Source organism: Planococcus citri, chromosome 2 (assembly GCF_950023065.1).
Source record: "Planococcus citri chromosome 2, ihPlaCitr1.1, whole genome shotgun sequence".
NCBI lineage: Eukaryota > Metazoa > Arthropoda > Insecta > Hemiptera > Pseudococcidae > Planococcus > Planococcus citri.
This window is the reverse complement of record NC_088678.1, coordinates 69,576,803-69,597,718: the sequence shown is the minus strand read 5'-3', so window position 1 is coordinate 69,597,718 and position 20,916 is coordinate 69,576,803. Positions and strand designations below refer to the sequence as shown.

The window sequence follows — 20,916 nt, the reverse complement described above, 5'->3', positions numbered from 1 at the left end:
AGAGCGCACTTATCGCATCGTTATCGCTCTCAATTATTACAATTTCACGAAACATAAATTCGAGATAAAAGTAATTCATCACCTATACCTATGACAAATTTCAAAAGATGTTTGTTACGATAACCCTTCCTTCTCGCTCTCAGTCATATAAGTTCAACGCAAGCTACACCGTATTACTTAATATACCATAAAATTATACAATTTTTTTCTATACTTTGATTCGAAAGTCTTCTAATATGTATTTGTACGTGCATTCCTCGAATACATTACACGTGTGTAACGGTATATAGTGCGATGTGTACGAGTATGCAGGCAAATGTGGCGAAAACATTGAAATCGTAACAAGAATCAGCAACTCGAGCTGATAATTATCATCGCTCGATATAATTTTAATACGGTAATTAATAAAATTGTTGCATCGTATACTATCTCGATTTGCATATCGAGTTTCAGCCCTAAAAATAGGTACAGTGCTTTCTGATCTTTTGGTCGGATTCGTTTTTGGACACCCTCGAGACGAGCTTTTCAAGTATTTTCAGTGGTCTGGTGATGAAATAATAATCTCAAATTACTTTATAATTTTTCGAGTGTTTTTTAATTTATAATGCGAATGTAAATGTTTCCGTCGACAATTTGATAAGCAAAATGTTCGCGATGAGGAAAAGAACAATAGCGACGCGACAACTACTTGAAATAATTGTAGATATTTTTTTCTCGTGATAAAATTTATAGGTATTTTTCAAATTGAAAAATATCACAGTAGATTGAGAATGTATCAAATTCGACGGAATTTAGTTATTATCAATAATTCCTACGATATGTCTAGTAAATTAATTATCATCATCGTTGCAACGTTTTTCTTCATAAATGCGGGTAAGTGAGATATTCATAATATACACCTAGGTATCTATGTAAAATATTCATCTCTAAATTTGAAACAATTCAATGAATGGGTTGAGGGTATTGGCCAAAAAAAAAAAGAAAAAAATAGAAACAATCTAAAATTATCAAAATTTAGTGGGGGGGGGGATACATAGGTAAGTGAATCTCGAGAAAAATTCATCTATTCTAACCCAAAACAATTTAAAATGATCTATGACATTGCCATAGTAAGAAAATTCAAACAAAATGTTTCAGTTTGCAGCAGCCCTACCTCAACACCACCGTATAAGGTGATCAAATACGAAGAAGCTGAACCATACAAGCCACTGGAATCTCCTCCTATCGACGAGGTAGAAACCGAATCGCAATACTGGCGAGAAAAGGGATTCGAAGCATTAAACGAGAAGCTATGGAGGAAGACGAACACGAATGTGGCGAAAAATGTGATATTTTTCATGGGCGATGGGATGTCTATTCCGACGATAACAGCAGCTAGGATTTACAAAGGCCAGCTCAATAAACGTAATGGAGAAGAGAATCGATTATTTTTTGAGAATTTTCCTTATACAGGGTTGTCCAAGGTACGATGAAAGCTCGAATTAATGAATCATGGCGCAGGGTGATTTCCTTTCTGCGTGAAAATTTTCATAAAATACGGTTTTTTGGAACATTTCGTGAAACACTGAGATTGACCTGAAAACGAACCATGAAATCAAACACACTGAATTACTCATAGATTCAATATTTCCATTAAAATCTCATCAATTATTCATCTTTCTCTTGTTTTCAGACCTACTGCGTAGACCGACAAGTTTCCGATTCAGCCAGCACATCGACAGCTTACATGAGCGGAGTAAAAGGAAACTTCATGACGATCGGAGTGAACGCCAAAGTAAAAGTAGCCGATTGCGAATCTGCTAAAAAGCCATCGAATCGACCATCTTCGATCATAAAATGGGCACAAGATTCCGGTAAGGCGACCGGAATAGTCACTAATACTCGTATTACTCACGCATCTCCGGCAGGAGCCTATGCTCATGTACCTTATCGATCGATGGAATGTGATAACGACGTTCGAAATTATCAACTGGATCCGGAATCTTGCAATTTTGATATCGCCAAACAATTAATATACGACGAACCAGGCAAAAATATAAAGGTAACTCCTTCTTAAACTTTGATTCCTGAAATCAACATGAGTCGTGAGAAAAATATTCTGAGAATTATTCCATCATCTTTGAACAGGTTTTGATGGGAGGAGGTCGCCAAAAATTCCTTCCTCAGAAAGGAAACTCCATCCACGGATTGGGCAATCGTCTAGACACAGATTTGATCCAAGAATGGAAAAAAGATAAAATAGAACGAAAGGTCAACGGAGTATACGCGAGTACACTTGAAGAATTGAAAAATACAAATATCACCGGCACAGATTACTTCCTCGGTATATCATTTTCTTATTTGAAAACCTTCCTCACATTCAAACCTGTAACCTAACAATATTAACTTCATCCTTTCGAAGGTTTATTCGCTTCCGGCCACATGAGCTACAATTTGAACCGACCAGACGATCAACCTACCTTATCTCAAATGACAGAAACAGCCATAAAACTTCTAGAGAAAAACACGAAAGGATTTTTCTTATTCGTAGAAGGTGGTAAAATCGACATGGCTCATCATTACAACGAAGCTAGAGCAGCTTTGGACGAAACTCTAGAATTCGACAAAGCTATCGAAGTAGCTGCCAATTTGACCGACGAAGAAGACACGTTGATCGTTGTAACAGCTGATCACGCTCACACAATGTCTTTCAACGGGCACCCAGCTAGAGGTTTCGATATTTTAGGTATTTACGGTCGGTCTTCGCAAGGAAAACCGTACGCTACGTTGAGCTATGCCAATGGTCCAGGATACAAGAAAGAGGAAACTCCTGGAATTCCTTACGATTTAGAAAATGATAACATGAGTAAGTTTTGCAGCCAAGCGAAGAACTGAAACGATGACAAAGATGATTTTTAATGTGTTCTTGATCTATGTATTTCAAGGTGATCTATATTATAAATATCCTGCCATGGTACATTTATACTCAGGAGCTCACGGGGGAGACGATGTAGCTGTGTTTGCACGAGGTCCTTGGGCACATTTATTTACCGGTAATTTCGAACAATCTTATATACCGATCGCCGAAGCGTACGCAGCCAACATTAAAGTACCTCGCGAAATTTCATCGAAAGATGATACTAATTTGCGGTCGAGTTCGTCGATAACGAACAGTAATCTAGTCATGATTATAGTACTTATTTTAACGATACTTCGTACAAATATAGTAATAGGATTTTAAAACATTCGATATTTTTAATGAGTTATTGCACAAAATAGTAATTTTAGTGCTTGAAATGTAATAAACCTGATGGTGGGAAGGGAAACCACCGAACATAATATGTGAAAACTATTCGAAAATGAAAATAACGAAACGTACCTCTATCTGTTTAACGACGCCAACTGATCGGGCCAGTTGGTAACATCCACTCCATACACCTGCAACATTTATTCACCAATCAATCAGTGTACCGAATACGATAAAATAATACAAAAGATGACAGAAAACATACATCGCTGACGAACTTCAGTATTTTCTCCTTGCTGATTTCTAATTCGGATCTAATACCCCAAGTAAAAACACTGATCGGAACATCTTTTTCTGCTGCGTTTCGGGGCTTGGTAGTGCCATAATTCAGGTAACGTTGACTAACTAAAACCTTCGAAAACAATTATTAATCAATCAGTAAACGTACAGAAAGTTCGAAGTAAACAGTTACGAGTTACGATATGCAGTTACATTTTTTAGTATCTTTTCAACATCACCGAATTCTTCACTATCGTAAGAAAGCTCATTGTCATTGATAATCCTCAATTTCCTCAGCAAGGTTTTAACGTCGTCTAAAAAATATATCATATGATCAGTACTTATTAAACTAACAATTATTGTACATAGAAAAACATTCGTCTCAGACTTAAACTAGATGAGTAAGGATGTGATGATTGAAATAATCACGGTTTTCTATCATATGCAATTTGAATCATCATAGACGAATTTTACACGTTGGAAATTCTTTTTCTTACTTTCAGGAGCCGAACCTCCGCTCATGAATATAAGAGATAAGACCGGTAGAAGTATAGCCTGTTGTTTTCTAATTTCATCGCTCCAGTTCAAAGGGGGATCGGTGGGAACTGCGTTCACGAGCATAAGTTGTTTGGTACTTTCCTCCAATTCGATTAAGTTCGCTCCATGGATCTGAAAAACCACACATGCTTATACTCACATGTACGCAGATACTTTGGTAAAATTAAGGAGAACGAATCGAGCTTACTTTCTTCAAGCTATTCTTAGCTTCGTCAAAAATTGCTTTGATATTTTTACGACCTAAGTCTGGCAAGACAGCTTTGATTAGTTCGGGTTTCTTGACCGTCGAGTTTTTGCATTGCTGTGACAGAAGATACAGCACAACTTGTCCTGCGTAATCGTCAATATCTATTTCGTCTGCGTCAACCATGATTTCAACGATATAGGAGGTGAATAAGTACAAATAATGAGTTCACTTTTACAAAAATATTGTTAAATACACCGAAAAATAGAAAGTACAACTTTTTAGCGGCAGAATTTCGCGAAGTTTGGAAATCAAAAGTTTTTACATTTTTTTGACTTGCAGGTTGTGGCGAGCTTACAAATTTTCTTGTTGCAAAAAATTATAACCAATCAGAAGACAGGAAATTGATGACGTCATGATTATTTTTATTCAGAAGTCTACTTTTTCAAAATGAATGTCTATTTTTTTGTGAGGAGGTACGCTAAAATTTAAAATTTGAACTTAGAATTATTTTTCAAACAGTTTCAAACTCGTCTTAGTCGTCTTCCAAATTTGGCAAACAATGCAATCATTCAATTTTAATTTAATAGATGTTATTTAGCGAAAGACTGTATCGAAAAGAATAATGAAAAAAAATCGGTAAATATATTCAATACTTTAAATTTACAAAACAATGAAAAAAACTTAGAGATGCAACACGATTAGGAAAAATCCATAAGAATCACAGTTACATATTTGTTGAATAGTCAACGATACAACGATAGGAAAAAATATAAAAAAGGATTCCAAAATACTCGATAATATTACTAAACAAAATGACTTATTCTACGTTTACACGTTTATCAACTCAGCAATATCAAACATCGATACCAAAGACACTGCCAGTCGATACAGATACAATCCCATCTTCGCATTCATACGCCACTCGTCTAGGCAAAGTCGGAATAGTAATCCATTTATTCGATTTTAAATCGTATTTTTCATTGGTAACGAATGGCAGGTTATTCTCCACCGCGTATATGAAACCGTTACGATGAATGAGATTATGATCAGCACGAGCCAAGTTCATAGGTTTCACATCGTATAACCATCGTTTAGCAGTAGTATCGAAAATACTGAAAGTATTACGTAGAGCACCTTGATTATTAGAACCAGACAGAGCTATTTTTTTGTCGAATGCGCAAATGGCAGCGTTCGTGTGTTTTTCTTGTTCGAATTTAACCAATCCCATCACTTGAGCTTGAACACTAGGAACACGAAAATCCAACAATGTCAAGTATTGGTTCGATTCACCGAGCCTACTAGCTACCAAATATAGAACACCATCGCTGGAAGTTAGAGCGGAGCAATTGTAATCGGAAAAATTGAACTCTGGAAACGAAAATGGATGTTGGATACCGAAAGCGTTAGTTTCGCTGGTGGTAGACGGTTTGAAAGCTTGAAAACTAATAAATTTAGTTTCCCACACGTTACGTCCGCAATCATACGCCAGTAACCCTTGAATAGCGTTTTTAGAATCGCGATCTTTCTTCATCACGTACAATGTACTATCGACGGCGACCATATCGTAAAGTTTGAAATGAAACGGTGGCACTTTCAGTGCAGTTTTATCGCCTTCTTCGTTGTAACTCGAAAACTGAAATTTACTTCCGGTAGACTCGAGGCAGAACATCTTCGATCCAATTCTAGTAACTTTTTTGAACGTCGACTCGGAAGGATAAAACGATGACAAAGCGTAAGTATCAAATTCGTCGCTCATTTTTAAAACACCCCATCCTTTTTCGCAAGTCTTGACGTCGATGCCGTTGAAATACACATTTAAATTGAGATGAGAATCGTCGTCGGATTTCTTGGCAACCTTGATGCATTTCTCATTCAACGTCGAACCGTTGAAAATCGAATTAGCCATTAAATCGGCTACAATGAACGATCTGATATTTTTAGTCATTTTAAGATCGGCCGATTCCAACAGCATCTGGATATCGTTACTTTTGACTTTGTTATCTTTACACCATTGTGATATCAATAAAAATACCCCTTCTTCTTCGGAATCATTGAAAGTACGACTGGATAAGATCGATTTGAACACATCGATGGGGATCTTCTCAAAGCTTTCGGTTTGACCGTAAGTTAATATATCTTCGGATATCGCCTGGACGCACTTTGAATGTAATTCCATTTTCTTGATGTTTAGAGCAAATAAGCACGTATCGACTAAATAACTAATTTTCAGATTATTCGAGATATACGATGTGCAGACGTTTCTGATCGTCTCTAGCTGCATCATGTGACTAGCTTTAAGAATGCAGTACGCGTTTCCCGCATTTAGATGAATTTGAGCAGTGTAAACAGCGTTGAGAATTTCTTCGAATGCTTCACTTTCGACGTCGTGGATGGGAATAAGATCGGACTTGCTCTCTTTGAAGTTTCCATTGAACATAGTCCTGAAGTAGGGAGAAACGGTGGCTAGAACTACACGATGACATGAGAATGTTTTGCCGTTAACGCTGAAGCATACGTCACATAATGAATTTTGTAATCGAAGCTCGTTCAAATGCAGAAAAAAATAGTCTTTGTGGCTGAGAACCGGCTCTGAAACAAATGCACGCAACCAACGATTTTAGTTTTCTTCTGTTCATCAACTTGAATTTACACGTTAACAAATGCAATAAATTTCTACCTGGACGAGGACTCTCTTCACTTTCGGTCACCAGGAAATCCAGTTTCATGGTTTTGCAGTGACAGGTTGAAATGTATCTGCAGCTTGAATTGAACTTGAGTATTATGAAGAATCAAGAACACAAAGTATACTACTCATTGATTAAAAAAACCGAGGAGAATTAAATTTCATTAATTACGAGTAGAAAATGAAAACAAACAGAACTTATCATAAACTTGATGAACTTCTCTTCTACTCCCATCCCACTCTTGACCTGACCAGTGATTTTGCACCACATCATGAAATAAGTTACGAAGTGGTGATATTTAGCTTCTATTTTGACAATAAAAACATGGGAAAGTTTGGGGGAGGTGCAGCTTATCGATTGGTTGACGTGTGATAACGTGTGTTTTGAAAAAAAAATGTGAAGTTTTTCGTTTTGAAAATCGTATCATGTTAATTTAATTAAGTTTTACGATAATCATCGAACAGTTTAGCATATTTATTTCTTTTAATAGTTTTTCTAAAACTGTGTTCAAGATTCATACTTCGTTCTGTTCACCGACACTCTAGCCATGAGAAGCTGATAAGCCTACTTGAAGCGGTGTCGATTTCTAGATCAAGATGTTTTCTCGGTACACATTTCTGTATTCTATATTCGTATTATCGATTATCCTGCGTCAAATCGACACATACAACCGATACACTCGCGATGACCTACTTAAATACAGAGAAGAAGTACGTGAAATGTTCAATCATGCCTACAGCGGTTACTTGAAACACGCGTACCCCTACGACGAACTGAGACCACTAACCTGCGACGGCGTCGACACTTGGGGTAGCTACTCATTAACTCTAATAGACGCCCTAGATACTCTGATCGTGATGGGTAATTACACAGAGTTCGAGAGAGTCGTCAACATCATCACCGAAACCATCGACTTCGACATCAATATGAACGTTTCGGTATTCGAAACAAATATCCGAGTAATCGGTGGTCTTCTCAGCGCTCATATACTCTCTCACAAGGCCGGAATACAACTCGAACCCGGATGGCCTTGCAACGGACCTTTACTACGTTTAGCTGAGAACGTAGCCAATCGTCTACTACCAGCTTTCGATACCGTGACTGGTATGCCTTACGGTACTGTCAACCTAAAGAGAGGTGTCCCTCCAGGTGAAACAACAATCACTTGTACTGCTGGAATTGGAACATATGTCTTGGAATTTGGTACGCTTTCCAGATTAACCGGTGATCCTATTTACGAAGAGGTAGCCATGAATGCTCTTAGAGCATTATTCCAGCTCCAGTCTAAAATCGGATTACTCGGTAATCATGTAGATATCGTCAGTGGTGTTTGGACATCGCAAGATTCCGGTATAGGAGCTGGTATCGATTCTTATTTCGAGTATTTGGTAAAAGGAGCTTTACTGTTTAACAAACCTGAGCTCATGTCGATGTTCTTGGTACTTCAAAAGTCGGTCAATAAGTATTTGAAACACGACGATTGGTATTTTTGGGTATCGATGCAAAAAGGATTGATTACCTTACCTTTATTCCAATCTTTGGAGGCGTATTGGCCCGGAGTATTGTCACACATCGGTAACGTTAACGAAAGCATGAAATCTATCCACAATTATCACAACGTTTGGAAAAAGTATGGTTTTACTCCGGAGTTTTTCAACATCATTCAGCAAGAAGTCAGTGCAAACCGGGAAAGTTATCCATTACGTCCAGAACTCATAGAATCTGTCATGTATCTGTACAGAGCTACTGGTAATCCTTATTTACTCGATATTGGCGTAGATATCCTCAAAAGTATACAACACAGCGCTGTTACGAGTTGCGGTTACGCTACGATCAAAGACTGTCGAGATCATTCGTTATCTAATCGTATGGAATCGTTTTTCTTGGCCGAGACGACTAAATACCTGTATTTACTCTTCGATCCGGATAATTTCATTCATAATAGAGGCGAACATGGCAAAGCGTTCGAGACAGCTTCGGGTAAATCGTGTGTAATCGACACAGGCGGATATATTTTCAACACCGAAGCTCATCCTATAGATCCGAGTATTTTCCAATGTTGCTCGCCCGAAAAATCATTCTACGTCGATCAAGCTACCGGTAAACCTGATAGAAAAAGTAAACGACTGAAATCCTTCCATCAAAACGTTAATGACGTCGGTGCAAATGTACAAAACCTAAGCGATCGTATCAAAAAACATCGTAAAGTGAAAGTACCATCATCACCGAACGATTTACTCAAACAGCAGCTAGATCGTAAAATATACGAACAGCTAAATGAGTTATACGAGCATCTGAAGAGTAAACCGACACCTACTACGCCAGAAGCTGCTTCTGAAACCACGTATTCTACTAGTAAACCTATCAAGAGAATGTTTGGGACGACAAATCGACGAGAAAAGTGTACGTCGAAGGATCTCTTCGAGTACTTATTTGTTCACGTTGAAGATCAATGCTACTTACAAGACGACCAGAAAGAAATCATTAATAATATCAAAAAGAAAATAGCCTCTTTGGAAGCGGAAATTGAAACTTTCCAAGAATACCTCACGAATAAAACAGAAACGCTTAAAACCGATTACGATTCTCAATCGATGCTTGAAAGAATCGTAAAAGAGAATAAAAATAAAGAATTTAGGATATTCAGCGATTTAAAATTATTATATTGTAAACCCCAAGAATTCATTCAAAGGTTTTCCTTCCTAGGACAATTTTTCGGTAATCCTTGAACCCATTGTGATGTAACATTTTTATAATCGTATCGATTTTTGTGATTATTTTTAAACGAATTATTTTTTTATGAAAGTCATTCCTTCGTCTACGATGTTTTGTTCTCTTTTTTTTTTAATTTTGAAATTTTAATCTTGTTTTTCCTATTTTATCTTGATTATTTTACGTATATTATGTTATTACATTCCTCTTTCCAATTTGATTAGGTTAAATTTGAGAAGTCATCGAGTCATATTTGTTTAATTTTAATGGTAAATATTTTTATTTGTTTTAAATTTTTGCCTTTTGTATTTTTTTTCTTAATTAATTAGGTGATTTGTGTTGGAATTCGGATAGAGGAATTGTATTTGACTGAGTTATTTATTTTTCTTGTTAATTTTAGAAAAAAAAGCTCAATTCGATTATAAATGATGAGTTTTGTTAATTTACTAATCGCGTTGTTACCAATGTTTCCTTGTTGTGTAAATAATAAGATGTTGAATACTATTTCTGGTTTGATTTCTTTCTTAAATAATTCATCGAGTGTTTAATTGAACATTTCACATCGAATAAAATAGAGAATGTGACCAAAAAATTTGAGAATTGATCTATTGAATCGTGAAAGAAAAAAGGTGAAACATTTCAGTAAAAATACCTTTCTTTGTACATTTCTACATTCGATTATCATCAATAAAAATTGAAGAGCAAGTAATAATAATTTTTGAAACAGTAATTCACTACAATCCAAGAAATAGCTGTAATAAAAAAGATGAAATATGTATTACAACAATAAAATTGTTGGTTCGAAATTCCAGCGATACAAGTACGAGATTACATTTCGATGCAGAAACTTCAGTTTTGTCTAAAGAAACAGAACAATAAAAAATATAAGTAATCTGACAAAAACTGAAGAAAATGACAATAAACTATAGTATTTTTACTTGTTAGGCAAAAGTAAATCGTAGACTAGATTTCGACGGTAACGTTCTTTAATTGATTTAGTTGTATGTCTGGTGTCTCTTATTTCTTTAGTGGCTTCGTTGATTAAAGTATTTTCTAATTTTCGTCTCGGTACATGTCTAAAAGCGTATGGCCAATCTCGTCCATCTTTAATATCGTTCATGATTGCTAAACACTGTAAATTGAAACAATATTAATATTTTGAAGTCAAAATCAATGAAATATTAATTTGGTTACTAACTTGATTCAACGTTAACGATTTTACTCCCATTTTCCAATTCAAATGAGCATCTAATGGGAACTTGGCGTAACGAATACCATCTTTCTTAGCTTTAGCTAAAGATATCGGTTCACAGTACGATTTATCAACCATTGCTCCTGAAAATTCAACGATGGGTTACTCTAAATGCAATTTGAATGATGAAATATACCTACGATATAAGTAAGGCTAAAATAGCTCACCAATGATGTGAATATCGTTTCCATTGTATTTCAGGGTTTCGGTACAATGAGGAGTTAAATACACAAGGTTTTCTTTAGGATACAACTCCGTGTAGTTTTTCTCGGTATAATTGAAAGGAAACGTAGGATCTGTATCGATACCTACGAGTGTCTTGCGTAATTTTTTCAAAACTGGACTATCTTTTTTCAAATTGCAGAACGTTAGATGGTACGGAAAATTACAATCGCGATTCTCCGACCACATGAATAATAATTGTTTAGCGCACAGATTCAACTCTCTAGCATTCATGAAAGATTCGTAGCCGCAATCTACCAATATATTCGGACCGAATTGCATCGCTTGAAGTAACTTGTAATTATAAAATCGATTCATTTCAACATCGCGTATTCGATGTACTAAAGATGTTTCGCTCAATCCGTAAACCATCGGAGCGTTCGTAGGAATTTCATCTCGACGCTTTTTCGGACCACGATTTGCTACTGCTTCTAAATACTTTTCGTGATTTATCAGTTTTTTACGTTTATGATTTTTACGTTTAATTTCCTTTAGCCATAAGAATTTGAGGAATCTCACGCGTTGCATTTTACTTTGAATTTTGACCAGTTCACACCATTGCTCGGTATTTAGAGATAGAGGTACTTGAGCGCCGCTTTGAGCTAGCATATTGATTTCCATTTGACACAGATTTAGCATTTTTATCAACTCTGGGTCTCCTCCGGTGATCTCATCTGCGTTAACGTCTTGATAGTTCGGTTCGACGTCATCTTCGAAGTTCTCGAATTCATCTTGTAAGTCTCGAGAGGGGTCTTTTCCGGAGGAAAAGTATCTGGGTTGAGAAGCTAATGAGTATCTGGTTAATGTGCCGGGTAGTCCTCCTGATAACTTGATACAGTGGGTTTTTATCAAGTTGGAGGAGAAACGAAGCAGCAATCTTGGACATTTGTTCATCGTTGCATTACGTAGGTTCACAAAATCATAAATACAGGAATAGTTCGTGGATTTGAAAATATTAATTACTTCAAAAATCACATTGAATCACATGCTTTGAGTGAAAAAAATTTGGAAAAACTTATCACTAACTTGTTTTCGTTTTGCGTTTTGCATGATTTCCAAGGTTTCTGAACAAAATGTAAGGGTTTTCAAAGGGTTTTTACGCTTTCAGGTATTTTACCGTATTTTACCAAACTTTACCAAAAAAGTATTCACATGTCCTTGATGAGTTCTTATCACTTTTCTGTTATCAACAAAAAAAAAAATGAAATCAAAAATGCAGCTTTGCGATGGAATAAAACTCTTATTTCCGACGTTAAAAAGTATATTTCGAAGCAATTTGTAATAGAAAAGTAACATGGATAGCGAAGACGATATTTACGATGATCTACCACAAGAAACCACCACCGATTACATTGTCAAAGTAAGTTTTTCCACGTTCACCTAGTCCCTCATTTTCAGCATCATTTCAGTACGTTATTTATTAATCCGTCGCTAAATTTTACGCCCATTGTAGATTGAAAACGAACTGGAGTCTGTACAACAGCAATACAAAGATGCTCAAAAACTAATCGAGGAGTTGAGTGGCGAAAAATATCATTTACAAAAACGCATCGAAGAGCTTGCTAAAAAGGTCGAAGATCTCGAACGAAATATATCATCTTTGTTTAGAACTGCTGTGGCTGAAAATAAACGAAAGGATAATTTGCTTCACGAATTACGTGTTGAGTAAGTTGGCTTCACAGTCCGTGAAATAATTTTGATTTCGTGCGAATTATTTTACATTCGTTTGTTATTATGGTTACAGAAACGATGATTTAGCATTCCGTCGACGAGAACATCGCGATAGATCAACGAATCGTTACAGGAATAGATCACTCGATCGTGGTAATAAAGGTGTTCGCGAAACATATCATAAAGATGGTAGTCCTATCGAAGAGAAATACAGGTATAGATCTCATATAACCTCAGAAAGTGCCTTCCCTACGAAAAAACCAACCGACAGGAATGGTAAATACGACGAAAAACATCGGATCGAGAAACGAAACAGTTCGGAAAGAAATGAACGTCGTAGTAATGAATACTGTGATCAAGAGAAATATCGTAGGTCTCGGACGAAATCAAACGAGTTCAAGGAAAGACATTCAAGAAGTCCTCGTGATCGAGTTGAAAGTCTTTTCGAAGCTCAGACTTACTCAGAACGTATTCGTATTACCAAAAAGCAGCATCGACGGAGTCAAGAAAGATATCCAAAATCTCTGATCAAATGTGTGATACGAAAAAGAAACACCTTTAACCCTAAAACCCGATTAGATGATGCTTCATCTTCAAGAAATACTACTGAGCCACAAAATTCAACCATTTCCTATAAAAGGAAGCATCTTCGTGTTCGAACTGAGAATACTTCGGGTTCAATGAATGGTTCAGAAGTTCAGAGTTATTCAGAACATATTTCTAGAAAGGAACATCAAAATAAACAAGAAACGCGTGTAGAACATCACGACATTAAACCTGTAATAAAAGAAAATACTGCTAATTCTAGCCCTCGTTTAGATGGTGTTCCAGCCGCAACGAGTAGTTCTGACGTACAAAATTCAGCCATTCCACATAAAAAGAGACATCTTTATGTTCGAGTTGAAAATACTTCGGGTGTAATCAATGGTTCAGAAGTTCAGAGTTATTCAGAACATATTGTTAAAAAGGAGCATCAAGATAAACAAGAAGCACGTGTGAAACATCGCATCAAATCTGTAACAAAAGAAAATACTGCTGATTCTAGTCCTCGTCTAGATTGTGTTCCAGCTGAAACGAGTGCTTCTGACCTACAAAATTCGGACAAATCTTCCAACGATACGCATATTTGGGATCGAATTAGAAATACTTCGAAGATGAAGAACAATACGCATGGACCGAATACGTCAAATCCAGATAAACGTCACCGAATTGAGAAAACTTCGAGCGAGAAGAAAGACTTGAATAAAGAGGATAATTCAAATCCGTATAAACGTCGTCGAATTGAAAATACTTCGAGTGGAAAGAATGATTCAAACGAGCAGGGTAATTCAAATCTGAATAAAAATCTTCCGGTTGAAAGTACGTCGAATGTGAAGAATGATACGAATAAACCGAATATCCCAAGTCTACGTGAAAACGATCAAATTGAGATTACGTTGAATGTGAAGAATGATACAAATAAACCGAATATTCCAAATCTGCATGAAAATGATCGAACTGAAATTAAGTCGAGTGTGAAGAATGATACAGATAAACCGATTACTTCAAGTCTACATAAAAGTGATCGAACTGAAAATACTCCAAGTATGAAGAATGATTCAAATAAACCAAATACTTCATCATCATCGAATCTCGATAAAAATGTTCAAATTCAAAACTCGTCACATCTAAAGAATGATACAAATATTTCTAATCCGGCTAGAAATGATCGAATTGAAAATACATCGAGTACAGAAAATAAAAATCAACCACGTATTCCAAATACAAATAAAATCGAACCCCAACATAATGAAGAAACAAATCACAAAAGCATCGATATTTCTAATAATCTCGCCGAAAATGCGTTAAAAAAATTCATCCCCAAAACACCAGGTAAAACTTTAATCGATGATATACTCGAACAAAGAAATTGCAAAGCAGCGTTTCTCAGCATGAAGAAGCAGTCGTGGAAATTAGTATCTCCTATGAAAGAAACGCCAGATCTCTTGAAAGAAAAATTCACGCACATCGAAAACAATAAAATCGATGCCAAGATACCAATGATTAACGAACAGAGGATGTTATCGCCTTTTAAAAATGTCGGTATTGTCCAAATTATTTCCAGATGTGCCGATGAAGTAGAATCAACTGAAGAATCTAAATTTGAAACCATTGCCGCTTGTTCTGTAACCATCAGTGAAGATGTAGAACATGGAGTGTTTGCTAGGAAAAGCAGAAAACGACCTAGGATACAGAAAATTGTCACTGGTGTTAAAAAAATCGCTACTTGTTAACCCTTTTCTGTGTTGATTATATATTTGTATCGAGTATACATACGTTGATGGATTTTATTTCATTGTTGTTCATTTTAAAAAATAGACATCGTATGTGAGAGCGTTTTTATAATGTAATTATAGTGTTTTTTGGAATAAATTTTGTATTTTTATCTATTCGTTGTAAAAATTATTGGTAATTGGTATCTTCAACTTTCAAATCCTTTGCTACATCTAAACGTAACATTTTCTTATATTATGGATGGAATTTTTCTTCTACTTCGTTCATCAGAAATCAAAATTGAAAAATATTTTCGCAGCTTTCCATTCCCATGCTCATCTAGCTAGATTCGCACTGTGAGTGTTGAAAATTGAAATACGAGGATTCCAAGAGTCCAAGACCAAGACACTGAATCTAAAGTTTCAAGAAGGGAAGGATTATATGACAAGAATTTTGAATTTGAAAATTCCATTTCCTAAAAAATAAAAAAATTAAAACAGAACCTGATTCAAAAGAGTTGATTCGATTCGATTGAACGAATGAATCACGCATTGCGCATGCGTCAACATTCGAGAACTACCCTAATTCGTTTTTCAACTTTGGAAAAATTCAGCTTGTTGTTTTTGTTTTGATGAATTGATTATTTTTTGATTTTCGATGTTTTGATTGACAAATTTAATTATTCCGGCGATGATTTAGCGAGTTTCAGGTTATAAATCAGTTAATTAAATCCTAATATGAGTTTTGGTTGAGCTATATATTCTTCCACAGCGGCCCAGCCAAATAACTCCATCGATAAATTGATTTATTCTTTGAACGGAGCAACAACAAAATGTCCAAGCGAAGCACAGGTTCAGGTACGTAATGAAAATCTCTCATCATAATAAGGCCAAAAGGTAACAAACAAGATACGAGGAACTTCTGACTTGGCTCTGAATACGTGGTACTTGAAGAAGGAAGTATGCCTCAATTCTTCTTTAAAACTTAAATTAGTTTTCTCACGTTTGCCAGTGTTTCACACTCAGGCTCCAATTCATCGGAAGATAGAACCAATGAACGTGACGAAGAGCCAAAAAAGGCAAAGTTCAGTTTCAGTACGGCTAAGAAAGATTTTGGTCCGAAGAAAGGTATCCAGATCAAACTAGCATCTCAGGTAATTTATTAATTATAACATTCTCAAGTGTTTATTCTTCGTATCACTCATGATCCTTTTCTTTTCACAGAAAGATAAACCGAACGTGAGCGTTAATTTGAAACCACCTTCTCGATCTGTTGCGTCTGTATTCGGTGAAGAAAGCGACGAAGAACCCGAGGAAATGCCTCCGGAAGCACGAATGAGAATGAGAAATATTGGAAGGTAAATATACGTATTATGGTGAATTAAAAGTATGTTCTTTGTATAACTCAGTTAATTTAAACGATAAATTTTCTGCAGAGATACTCCTACCTCGGCGGGTCCGAATTCATATGGTAAAACTAAGCAAGGATTCTGTAATGCGAAAAAGGTTTTCGAAAAGAATCTTAAAGAAGCTGCGTTAGAAGTTTCAGACGATAAACCTTCAAAACCTAGTACTAATAAATTACACTAAGATCTCAAATTATTGAATGGTTCTTTGATTTTTTAGTATTTTCGAACGTTTGTGTTTGTAATATGTACGTGGACGTACTACGTGTATTCCAAATATTTGTAAATTATTTTTAATTCAGTTGCAAGGTGTAGTAAAAAGTGTTTTTTTAATATTTCAATAATTATTGACTTGAGTTACTATCTGTTCTTTTATAACGAATACTTTTTATAGTTAGTAACATCGAAAAATCCTTCCTTATCATCGTAAGTATTAATTTCCTTTTACTTTGACGTTGGAAAAGATTGATTATAAATTCAAAGCTCCCAAAATGATAAGGAAGCGATTAATTCGTCAATATTTTTAAAGTAACGTCGTATGGTACTACTTATCAAATCAATTTTGTATTGTTTTTGAAGTTTTTTTCGTTAGTCTATAATTTTTGAACCAGATTCAGTTCTTTCGAAATGCACAAGGGCATCAAAAAATTCAATATTGGCAGCCTATAAAAAATATACATAATATGTGTAGGTACTCCATAAGTACCTTGGCAAAATCAGTTGAATTTAATTGAAAATTAAAATTATTTTATTTTCAAATAAATATCGTAAAATACTTGGCAATTGGTATCGAGTTGATAACAATGAATCTCTAGCATCGATCATTCCAATGAATGAGGGATTCAGTTGGCCCAAACAGTGAAAATCAATACAATTTCTCAACTTTGTTTTCTGTCATTTTTAGGGAAACCAAAAATGAAATTCATCGAAAATTTCATCCTTCAGAACTTGAACCGGATTCACTTTCTTCAAGTTGCGATTCTTGGTCTAAGCCCTCTTCGGTTTCTTCCAAATTTATAGACGATGCTTCTGAGCCTGTATCACTGTAAGCTTTCAAAAAATTAGAACCTATTGCGACTACAAAGATAGGTACAGGCGGTATTTAATGATAAAATAATAATTTACTCACTGGCCGAGGATTCTTTGCGATTTAAACGTATTACGAATAAAACCGCAGCAGTTGATAAAAGTAAAATTAAACTAATGATGAAGACGTATACTGCAATTGTGAATGCATCGCTTTCTTCTATGGGCAAGGGACAGTTTCGCTTTCTACGCACTTCTATGGCTTCTTTAAATACATCATCAGAACACTCGGATTCATCTTCATCTCCTGTTGAAATACATCGAGTCGAACATTCGTACAAATGCCACAAGCTACCAACGAACTTAATTCAAATATTGGTCCAGAAACCATCTTAAAATATAAGCTATCAAGATTTACCATCAGATGAGAAGCAGTCGACGTTTCCTAATCCTTCAAGTTTAACTTCTACATATTTTGCGTATCGTATTAACATCATACATTCGCAGAATCCATCTTCATTCGTATAAAAACTATTGACCGGGAATTTCACCTCTAATAAACGTAGACTGCAAAACGGTGCTAAATCGACAATAGTCATATCTTGCAAAGGATTACCGCTTAAACGTAATGTTTTTAGTGAAGATGAAGTCGACAGTTGTGGCACGGTTCTCAGCCTATTTCCTTTAGCACTGATTTCTTCTAATTTTGAACCAGTTTCAACATCCAGTCGTGTGTAAAGATTATAATCAACGTTGAGAATTTTCAGATTTTCTGGTAATCCGATAACGTGCTCGTTTCGCAAATCGCAGTCACTCAATTCGAAATATTCCAATGATTTTAAACGTCTGATGAAGGTAGTCAAAATGAATTTTGCATCTGGCCCGATACGACCGACGAACTGATGATGACGTCTGATTATTATACGTTGCAGTTGGTATTCATCAAATACGAATGGAGCTAACATAACGGAATTGGGATCTAAGTCTTTAGTTTTTCCAGATAAATCAATCACCTATCAAAACAATTGTACTTTGGAATTAAAAATCGTCAACCTATATATTATAACGTCATAATCTAAGATGCTATACTTATTATATCCACATTTATTTACTTGCAATGATTTTGGGAATGTGGTATTTCTAATGGAATAAATTGTAAATGAATCAATAGACTTGAGAGTACTTTTCGAACAGTCAGCAGTTATTAATCCCGTATTAGATGTGACGCAGTCAGCTTCTTTTCTCTCAGCAGCTCTGTTCATCTTCACACACAGAAACAAATTCATTATCGTTAAAATGAAACCTATTCGGTAATGGTGAAAATGAAAAATCATTACGAACATATACAGGTAGGTATGAATAAACGAAAAGTTGACTTATTTCAAGAAAAAACACTTACCTACATGTATATTCATTTCGTTTACCCATGAATTTGAACATCTGGTTTTCCAAGTTTCTTAATGTAAGGTGGGAATCGTCTATGTTCTCAATTCAAAATGCCTATCTATGGGCTCAATTAAGTATTTAAAAGTCGATGTTTCATCATGAAATGCGGTGCTGTTGGTTTATTGATATTGATAGATAATTAACACAATAAATAAAAGCTCATTTAAGTACTAAGAATTCTCCTGTGCACTTTTCGAAACGCAATGAAGCGATACATGCTCACTTCTATGTCTTGGGGCTCAGGCAAGTGTATTAATATTTTAATGGTACGGTACCTAATAAATAATGTGAAATTAATTGATATTTATTCATTATTATCACCAATTATCCCCAAATCACAAATGTAATTGTCAGACGCGCATCATCTCATACAGACGGCCGCTGATTTCTGTGTATTTTTTATTTTAATTTTTTTTCAACATTTTTCCAGCTTTTCGGACCTTTATTTTCACAAAAAACCTACATTTCTGAGTTGAATTGAATTTGAAATAATTCATCCAAGAAAACAAATCAAAAAGGCAACAAGAACATCTTGATCGCAGGCAAATCTCAACAATTTCAAGTTGAATATATTTTCATATTAAGACCTCAATTATTAATTCGAAACTTGAAAAATAGATGAATAAGAAATTTAATTGACAAAATTCAAGTAGGTACTAAAGCAACGTCCTTGAAATCATTTCGCATAATTTTCTACTTTTTTAAACGAGATTTCAATTAACTACAAACAAAATTCATCAACACATCATTTTTCGGTAGGTAGGTACTCGTAGCGGAATCATTGTCTTCAAGTTTTGATTCTTGCTCTGAGCTCTCTTCGTCTTCTTCTTTTTCCATTCATGATACGAGAGCAAGCCCCTATCCAGGATTTCCTCCTGGGGGGTGATGAATGACACATAAGTAGGGGACAAAAATCACAAAATTCCCAAAGGGCTCATACGTATAAAAAGGCTATAGGTGGATAAGTATGGCGAATTTGCCCCCGAGAGCTTCAGGGTTGATATTTGCATGGAAGGTGGGTACCCTTGAGCACCTTCCGTCACGAAAGTTTCAGACCCCCAGACCCCCCCCCCCCGTTTTTGAGAAACCCCCCCCCCCCCTTTTATGAAATTACAATAGAATTTTTTTTCTCAGCCCCATGTGAACCGATTTTTTCGATTTTTTGGTATGTTGTAAACATCCATAAGAGGTATCCCCACAAAAATTTTCACCCCCTCCCCCCATATTTACCACCCAAAATGACGTCTTTTAGCTTTATTTGCCCGTTTTAGCAATGATCATGATTCTGCACAAAAATGGGAATAGCATTTTTAAATGTGTTTTCGACCTCTACAAAACATATATTTTTTTCAAAAAAAAATTTTTGGTGGGTCGTGGTCAAAAATTGAAAAAACTAACAGAGGGGGTAAAAATGAATTCTGGTGTAAATTATTGTTTTTGGTAAATGAGGTGTCGTCCATATGAATCGAACCCCCTCAACACGAATATGACGTCCAATTTAATGCTACCCTCAACCACACCCCTCCAGTGCCTCTGACCCCACCTCAATTTTTACTATTATATTAAAAATTGAGCTATATAATAATATTGGTGTCGTTCTCATATGAATCAAACACCCCGAACACGAATATGACGTCCAATTTAATGCTACCCTCAACCACAACCCTCGAGTGCCTCTGCCCCCACTTCAATTTATACTATTTTTATAGTTTTGATATTTTCATAATGTTGGTGTCGTTTTCATATGAATCAAACCCTCCGAACACGAATATGGACATCCAATTTTACTCTACCCTCATTCACATCCCTCCGGTGCCTCTACCCCTCTCAATTTTTACTCTATTAAAAGTTGATCTATTTTCATAATGTTGGTGTCATTTTCATATGACTCGAATACCCCGAACACAAATATGACGTCCCATTTAATGCTACCCTCAACCACACCCCTCCAGTGCCTCTGCCCCCACCGCAATTTGTACTATTTATATTAAAAAT

General features: G+C 35.7%; 8 protein-coding genes across 9 annotated transcripts in view; 4 read left to right on the top strand and 4 right to left on the bottom strand.

Annotated features, from left to right (window-relative positions):
* Nucleotides 1-4,577, bottom strand: part of LOC135837439 (non-structural maintenance of chromosomes element 3 homolog) — a 69,244-nt gene extending 64,667 nt beyond the window's left edge. The window contains exons 1-5 of one of the 2 annotated variants that reach the window (XM_065352707.1): nucleotides 4,251-4,577; nucleotides 4,003-4,174; nucleotides 3,719-3,819; nucleotides 3,492-3,638; nucleotides 3,359-3,417 (exon numbers count right to left, since the gene is read on the bottom strand). In XM_065352707.1, the coding sequence (XP_065208779.1) occupies nucleotides 3,361-3,417; nucleotides 3,492-3,638; nucleotides 3,719-3,819; nucleotides 4,003-4,174; nucleotides 4,251-4,433 (660 nt within the window). In that variant the 5' untranslated portion in view covers nucleotides 4,434-4,577 and the 3' untranslated portion in view covers nucleotides 3,359-3,360. The remainder of the gene's footprint in view (nucleotides 1-3,358; nucleotides 3,418-3,491; nucleotides 3,639-3,718; nucleotides 3,820-4,002; nucleotides 4,175-4,250) is intronic. The other variant, XM_065352705.1, reaches the window with a different exon arrangement.
* On the top strand, nucleotides 196-3,224 carry LOC135837427 (alkaline phosphatase-like). The gene is made up of 6 exons (XM_065352692.1): nucleotides 196-873; nucleotides 1,138-1,463; nucleotides 1,673-2,041; nucleotides 2,128-2,323; nucleotides 2,402-2,845; nucleotides 2,925-3,224. The coding sequence occupies exons 1-6, from the start codon at nucleotides 771-773 to the stop codon at nucleotides 3,218-3,220; spliced, it is 1,734 nt and encodes a 577-aa protein (XP_065208764.1). The 5' UTR covers nucleotides 196-770; the 3' UTR covers nucleotides 3,221-3,224.
* Nucleotides 4,578-4,870: 293 nt separating the features above from the next.
* On the bottom strand, nucleotides 4,871-7,120 carry LOC135837424 (kelch-like protein 17). Its single transcript, XM_065352688.1, has 2 exons — nucleotides 6,928-7,120; nucleotides 4,871-6,839 (listed from the first exon to the last, which is right to left on the bottom strand). The coding sequence occupies exons 1-2, from the start codon at nucleotides 6,974-6,976 to the stop codon at nucleotides 5,104-5,106; spliced, it is 1,785 nt and encodes a 594-aa protein (XP_065208760.1). The 5' UTR covers nucleotides 6,977-7,120; the 3' UTR covers nucleotides 4,871-5,103.
* Nucleotides 7,121-7,336: 216 nt separating this feature from the next.
* On the top strand, nucleotides 7,337-10,150 carry Edem1 (ER degradation-enhancing alpha-mannosidase-like protein 2). Its single transcript, XM_065352685.1, has one exon. The coding sequence runs from the start codon at nucleotides 7,531-7,533 to the stop codon at nucleotides 9,661-9,663; it is 2,133 nt and encodes a 710-aa protein (XP_065208757.1). The 5' UTR covers nucleotides 7,337-7,530; the 3' UTR covers nucleotides 9,664-10,150.
* A 133-nt stretch (nucleotides 10,151-10,283) lies between these two features.
* LOC135837434 (mitochondrial ribonuclease P protein 1 homolog) lies at nucleotides 10,284-12,173 on the bottom strand. The gene is made up of 4 exons (XM_065352700.1): nucleotides 11,066-12,173; nucleotides 10,845-10,981; nucleotides 10,585-10,778; nucleotides 10,284-10,505 (listed from the first exon to the last, which is right to left on the bottom strand). The coding sequence occupies exons 1-4, from the start codon at nucleotides 12,012-12,014 to the stop codon at nucleotides 10,496-10,498; spliced, it is 1,290 nt and encodes a 429-aa protein (XP_065208772.1). The 5' UTR covers nucleotides 12,015-12,173; the 3' UTR covers nucleotides 10,284-10,495.
* A 125-nt stretch (nucleotides 12,174-12,298) lies between these two features.
* On the top strand, nucleotides 12,299-15,220 carry LOC135837418 (uncharacterized protein DDB_G0287625-like). Its single transcript, XM_065352682.1, has 3 exons — nucleotides 12,299-12,480; nucleotides 12,574-12,785; nucleotides 12,865-15,220. Exons 1-3 carry the CDS (start codon nucleotides 12,415-12,417, stop codon nucleotides 15,062-15,064), a joined length of 2,478 nt encoding a protein of 825 aa, XP_065208754.1. The 5' UTR covers nucleotides 12,299-12,414; the 3' UTR covers nucleotides 15,065-15,220.
* A 448-nt stretch (nucleotides 15,221-15,668) lies between these two features.
* On the top strand, nucleotides 15,669-16,793 carry LOC135837401 (PEST proteolytic signal-containing nuclear protein-like). The gene is made up of 4 exons (XM_065352660.1): nucleotides 15,669-15,901; nucleotides 16,070-16,197; nucleotides 16,268-16,401; nucleotides 16,480-16,793. Exons 1-4 carry the CDS (start codon nucleotides 15,877-15,879, stop codon nucleotides 16,631-16,633), a joined length of 441 nt encoding a protein of 146 aa, XP_065208732.1. The 5' UTR covers nucleotides 15,669-15,876; the 3' UTR covers nucleotides 16,634-16,793.
* Nucleotides 16,794-17,180: 387 nt separating this feature from the next.
* Nucleotides 17,181-18,890, bottom strand: LOC135834142 (uncharacterized). The gene is made up of 5 exons (XM_065347982.1): nucleotides 18,879-18,890; nucleotides 18,588-18,737; nucleotides 17,894-18,488; nucleotides 17,579-17,782; nucleotides 17,181-17,492 (listed from the first exon to the last, which is right to left on the bottom strand). Exons 1-5 carry the CDS (start codon nucleotides 18,888-18,890, stop codon nucleotides 17,464-17,466), a joined length of 990 nt encoding a protein of 329 aa, XP_065204054.1. The 3' UTR covers nucleotides 17,181-17,463.
* Nucleotides 18,891-20,916: the final 2,026 nt, after the last annotated feature.

What these genes read in the sequence shown, in the direction of transcription:
- LOC135837427 (XM_065352692.1), top strand. Translation starts at nt 771, where the DNA reads ATGTATCAAATTCGACGGAATTTAGTTATTATCAATAATTCCTACGAT. An exon ending in GTTTTTCTTCATAAATGCGG is followed by an intron (nt 874 to 1,137) that starts GTAAGTGAGATA and finishes AAAATGTTTCAG; the next exon opens with TTTGCAGCAGCCCTACCTCA. An exon ending in CGGCACAGATTACTTCCTCG is followed by an intron (nt 2,324 to 2,401) that starts GTATATCATTTT and finishes ATCCTTTCGAAG; the next exon opens with GTTTATTCGCTTCCGGCCAC.
- LOC135834142 (XM_065347982.1), bottom strand. An exon ending in CATTCCCAAAATCATTGCAA is followed by an intron (nt 18,489 to 18,587) that starts GTAAATAAATGT and finishes TTGTTTTGATAG; the next exon opens with GTGATTGATTTATCTGGAAA. An exon ending in CGACTGCTTCTCATCTGATG is followed by an intron (nt 17,783 to 17,893) that starts GTAAATCTTGAT and finishes GTATTTCAACAG; the next exon opens with GAGATGAAGATGAATCCGAG.
- LOC135837434 (XM_065352700.1), bottom strand. Translation starts at nt 12,014, where the DNA reads ATGAACAAATGTCCAAGATTGCTGCTTCGTTTCTCCTCCAACTTGATA. An exon ending in AAACGATATTCACATCATTG is followed by an intron (nt 10,982 to 11,065) that starts GTGAGCTATTTT and finishes TTGAATTTTCAG; the next exon opens with GAGCAATGGTTGATAAATCG. An exon ending in AATCGTTAACGTTGAATCAA is followed by an intron (nt 10,779 to 10,844) that starts GTTAGTAACCAA and finishes TTCAATTTACAG; the next exon opens with TGTTTAGCAATCATGAACGA.
- LOC135837418 (XM_065352682.1), top strand. Translation starts at nt 12,415, where the DNA reads ATGGATAGCGAAGACGATATTTACGATGATCTACCACAAGAAACCACC. An exon ending in CCACCGATTACATTGTCAAA is followed by an intron (nt 12,481 to 12,573) that starts GTAAGTTTTTCC and finishes CGCCCATTGTAG; the next exon opens with ATTGAAAACGAACTGGAGTC. An exon ending in CTTCACGAATTACGTGTTGA is followed by an intron (nt 12,786 to 12,864) that starts GTAAGTTGGCTT and finishes TTATGGTTACAG; the next exon opens with AAACGATGATTTAGCATTCC.
- LOC135837424 (XM_065352688.1), bottom strand. Translation starts at nt 6,976, where the DNA reads ATGAAACTGGATTTCCTGGTGACCGAAAGTGAAGAGAGTCCTCGTCCA. An exon ending in TGAAGAGAGTCCTCGTCCAG is followed by an intron (nt 6,840 to 6,927) that starts GTAGAAATTTAT and finishes CATTTGTTTCAG; the next exon opens with AGCCGGTTCTCAGCCACAAA.
- Edem1 (XM_065352685.1), top strand. Translation starts at nt 7,531, where the DNA reads ATGTTTTCTCGGTACACATTTCTGTATTCTATATTCGTATTATCGATT.
- LOC135837401 (XM_065352660.1), top strand. Translation starts at nt 15,877, where the DNA reads ATGTCCAAGCGAAGCACAGGTTCAG. An exon ending in CAAGCGAAGCACAGGTTCAG is followed by an intron (nt 15,902 to 16,069) that starts GTACGTAATGAA and finishes TTTCACACTCAG; the next exon opens with GCTCCAATTCATCGGAAGAT. An exon ending in AGATCAAACTAGCATCTCAG is followed by an intron (nt 16,198 to 16,267) that starts GTAATTTATTAA and finishes TTCTTTTCACAG; the next exon opens with AAAGATAAACCGAACGTGAG.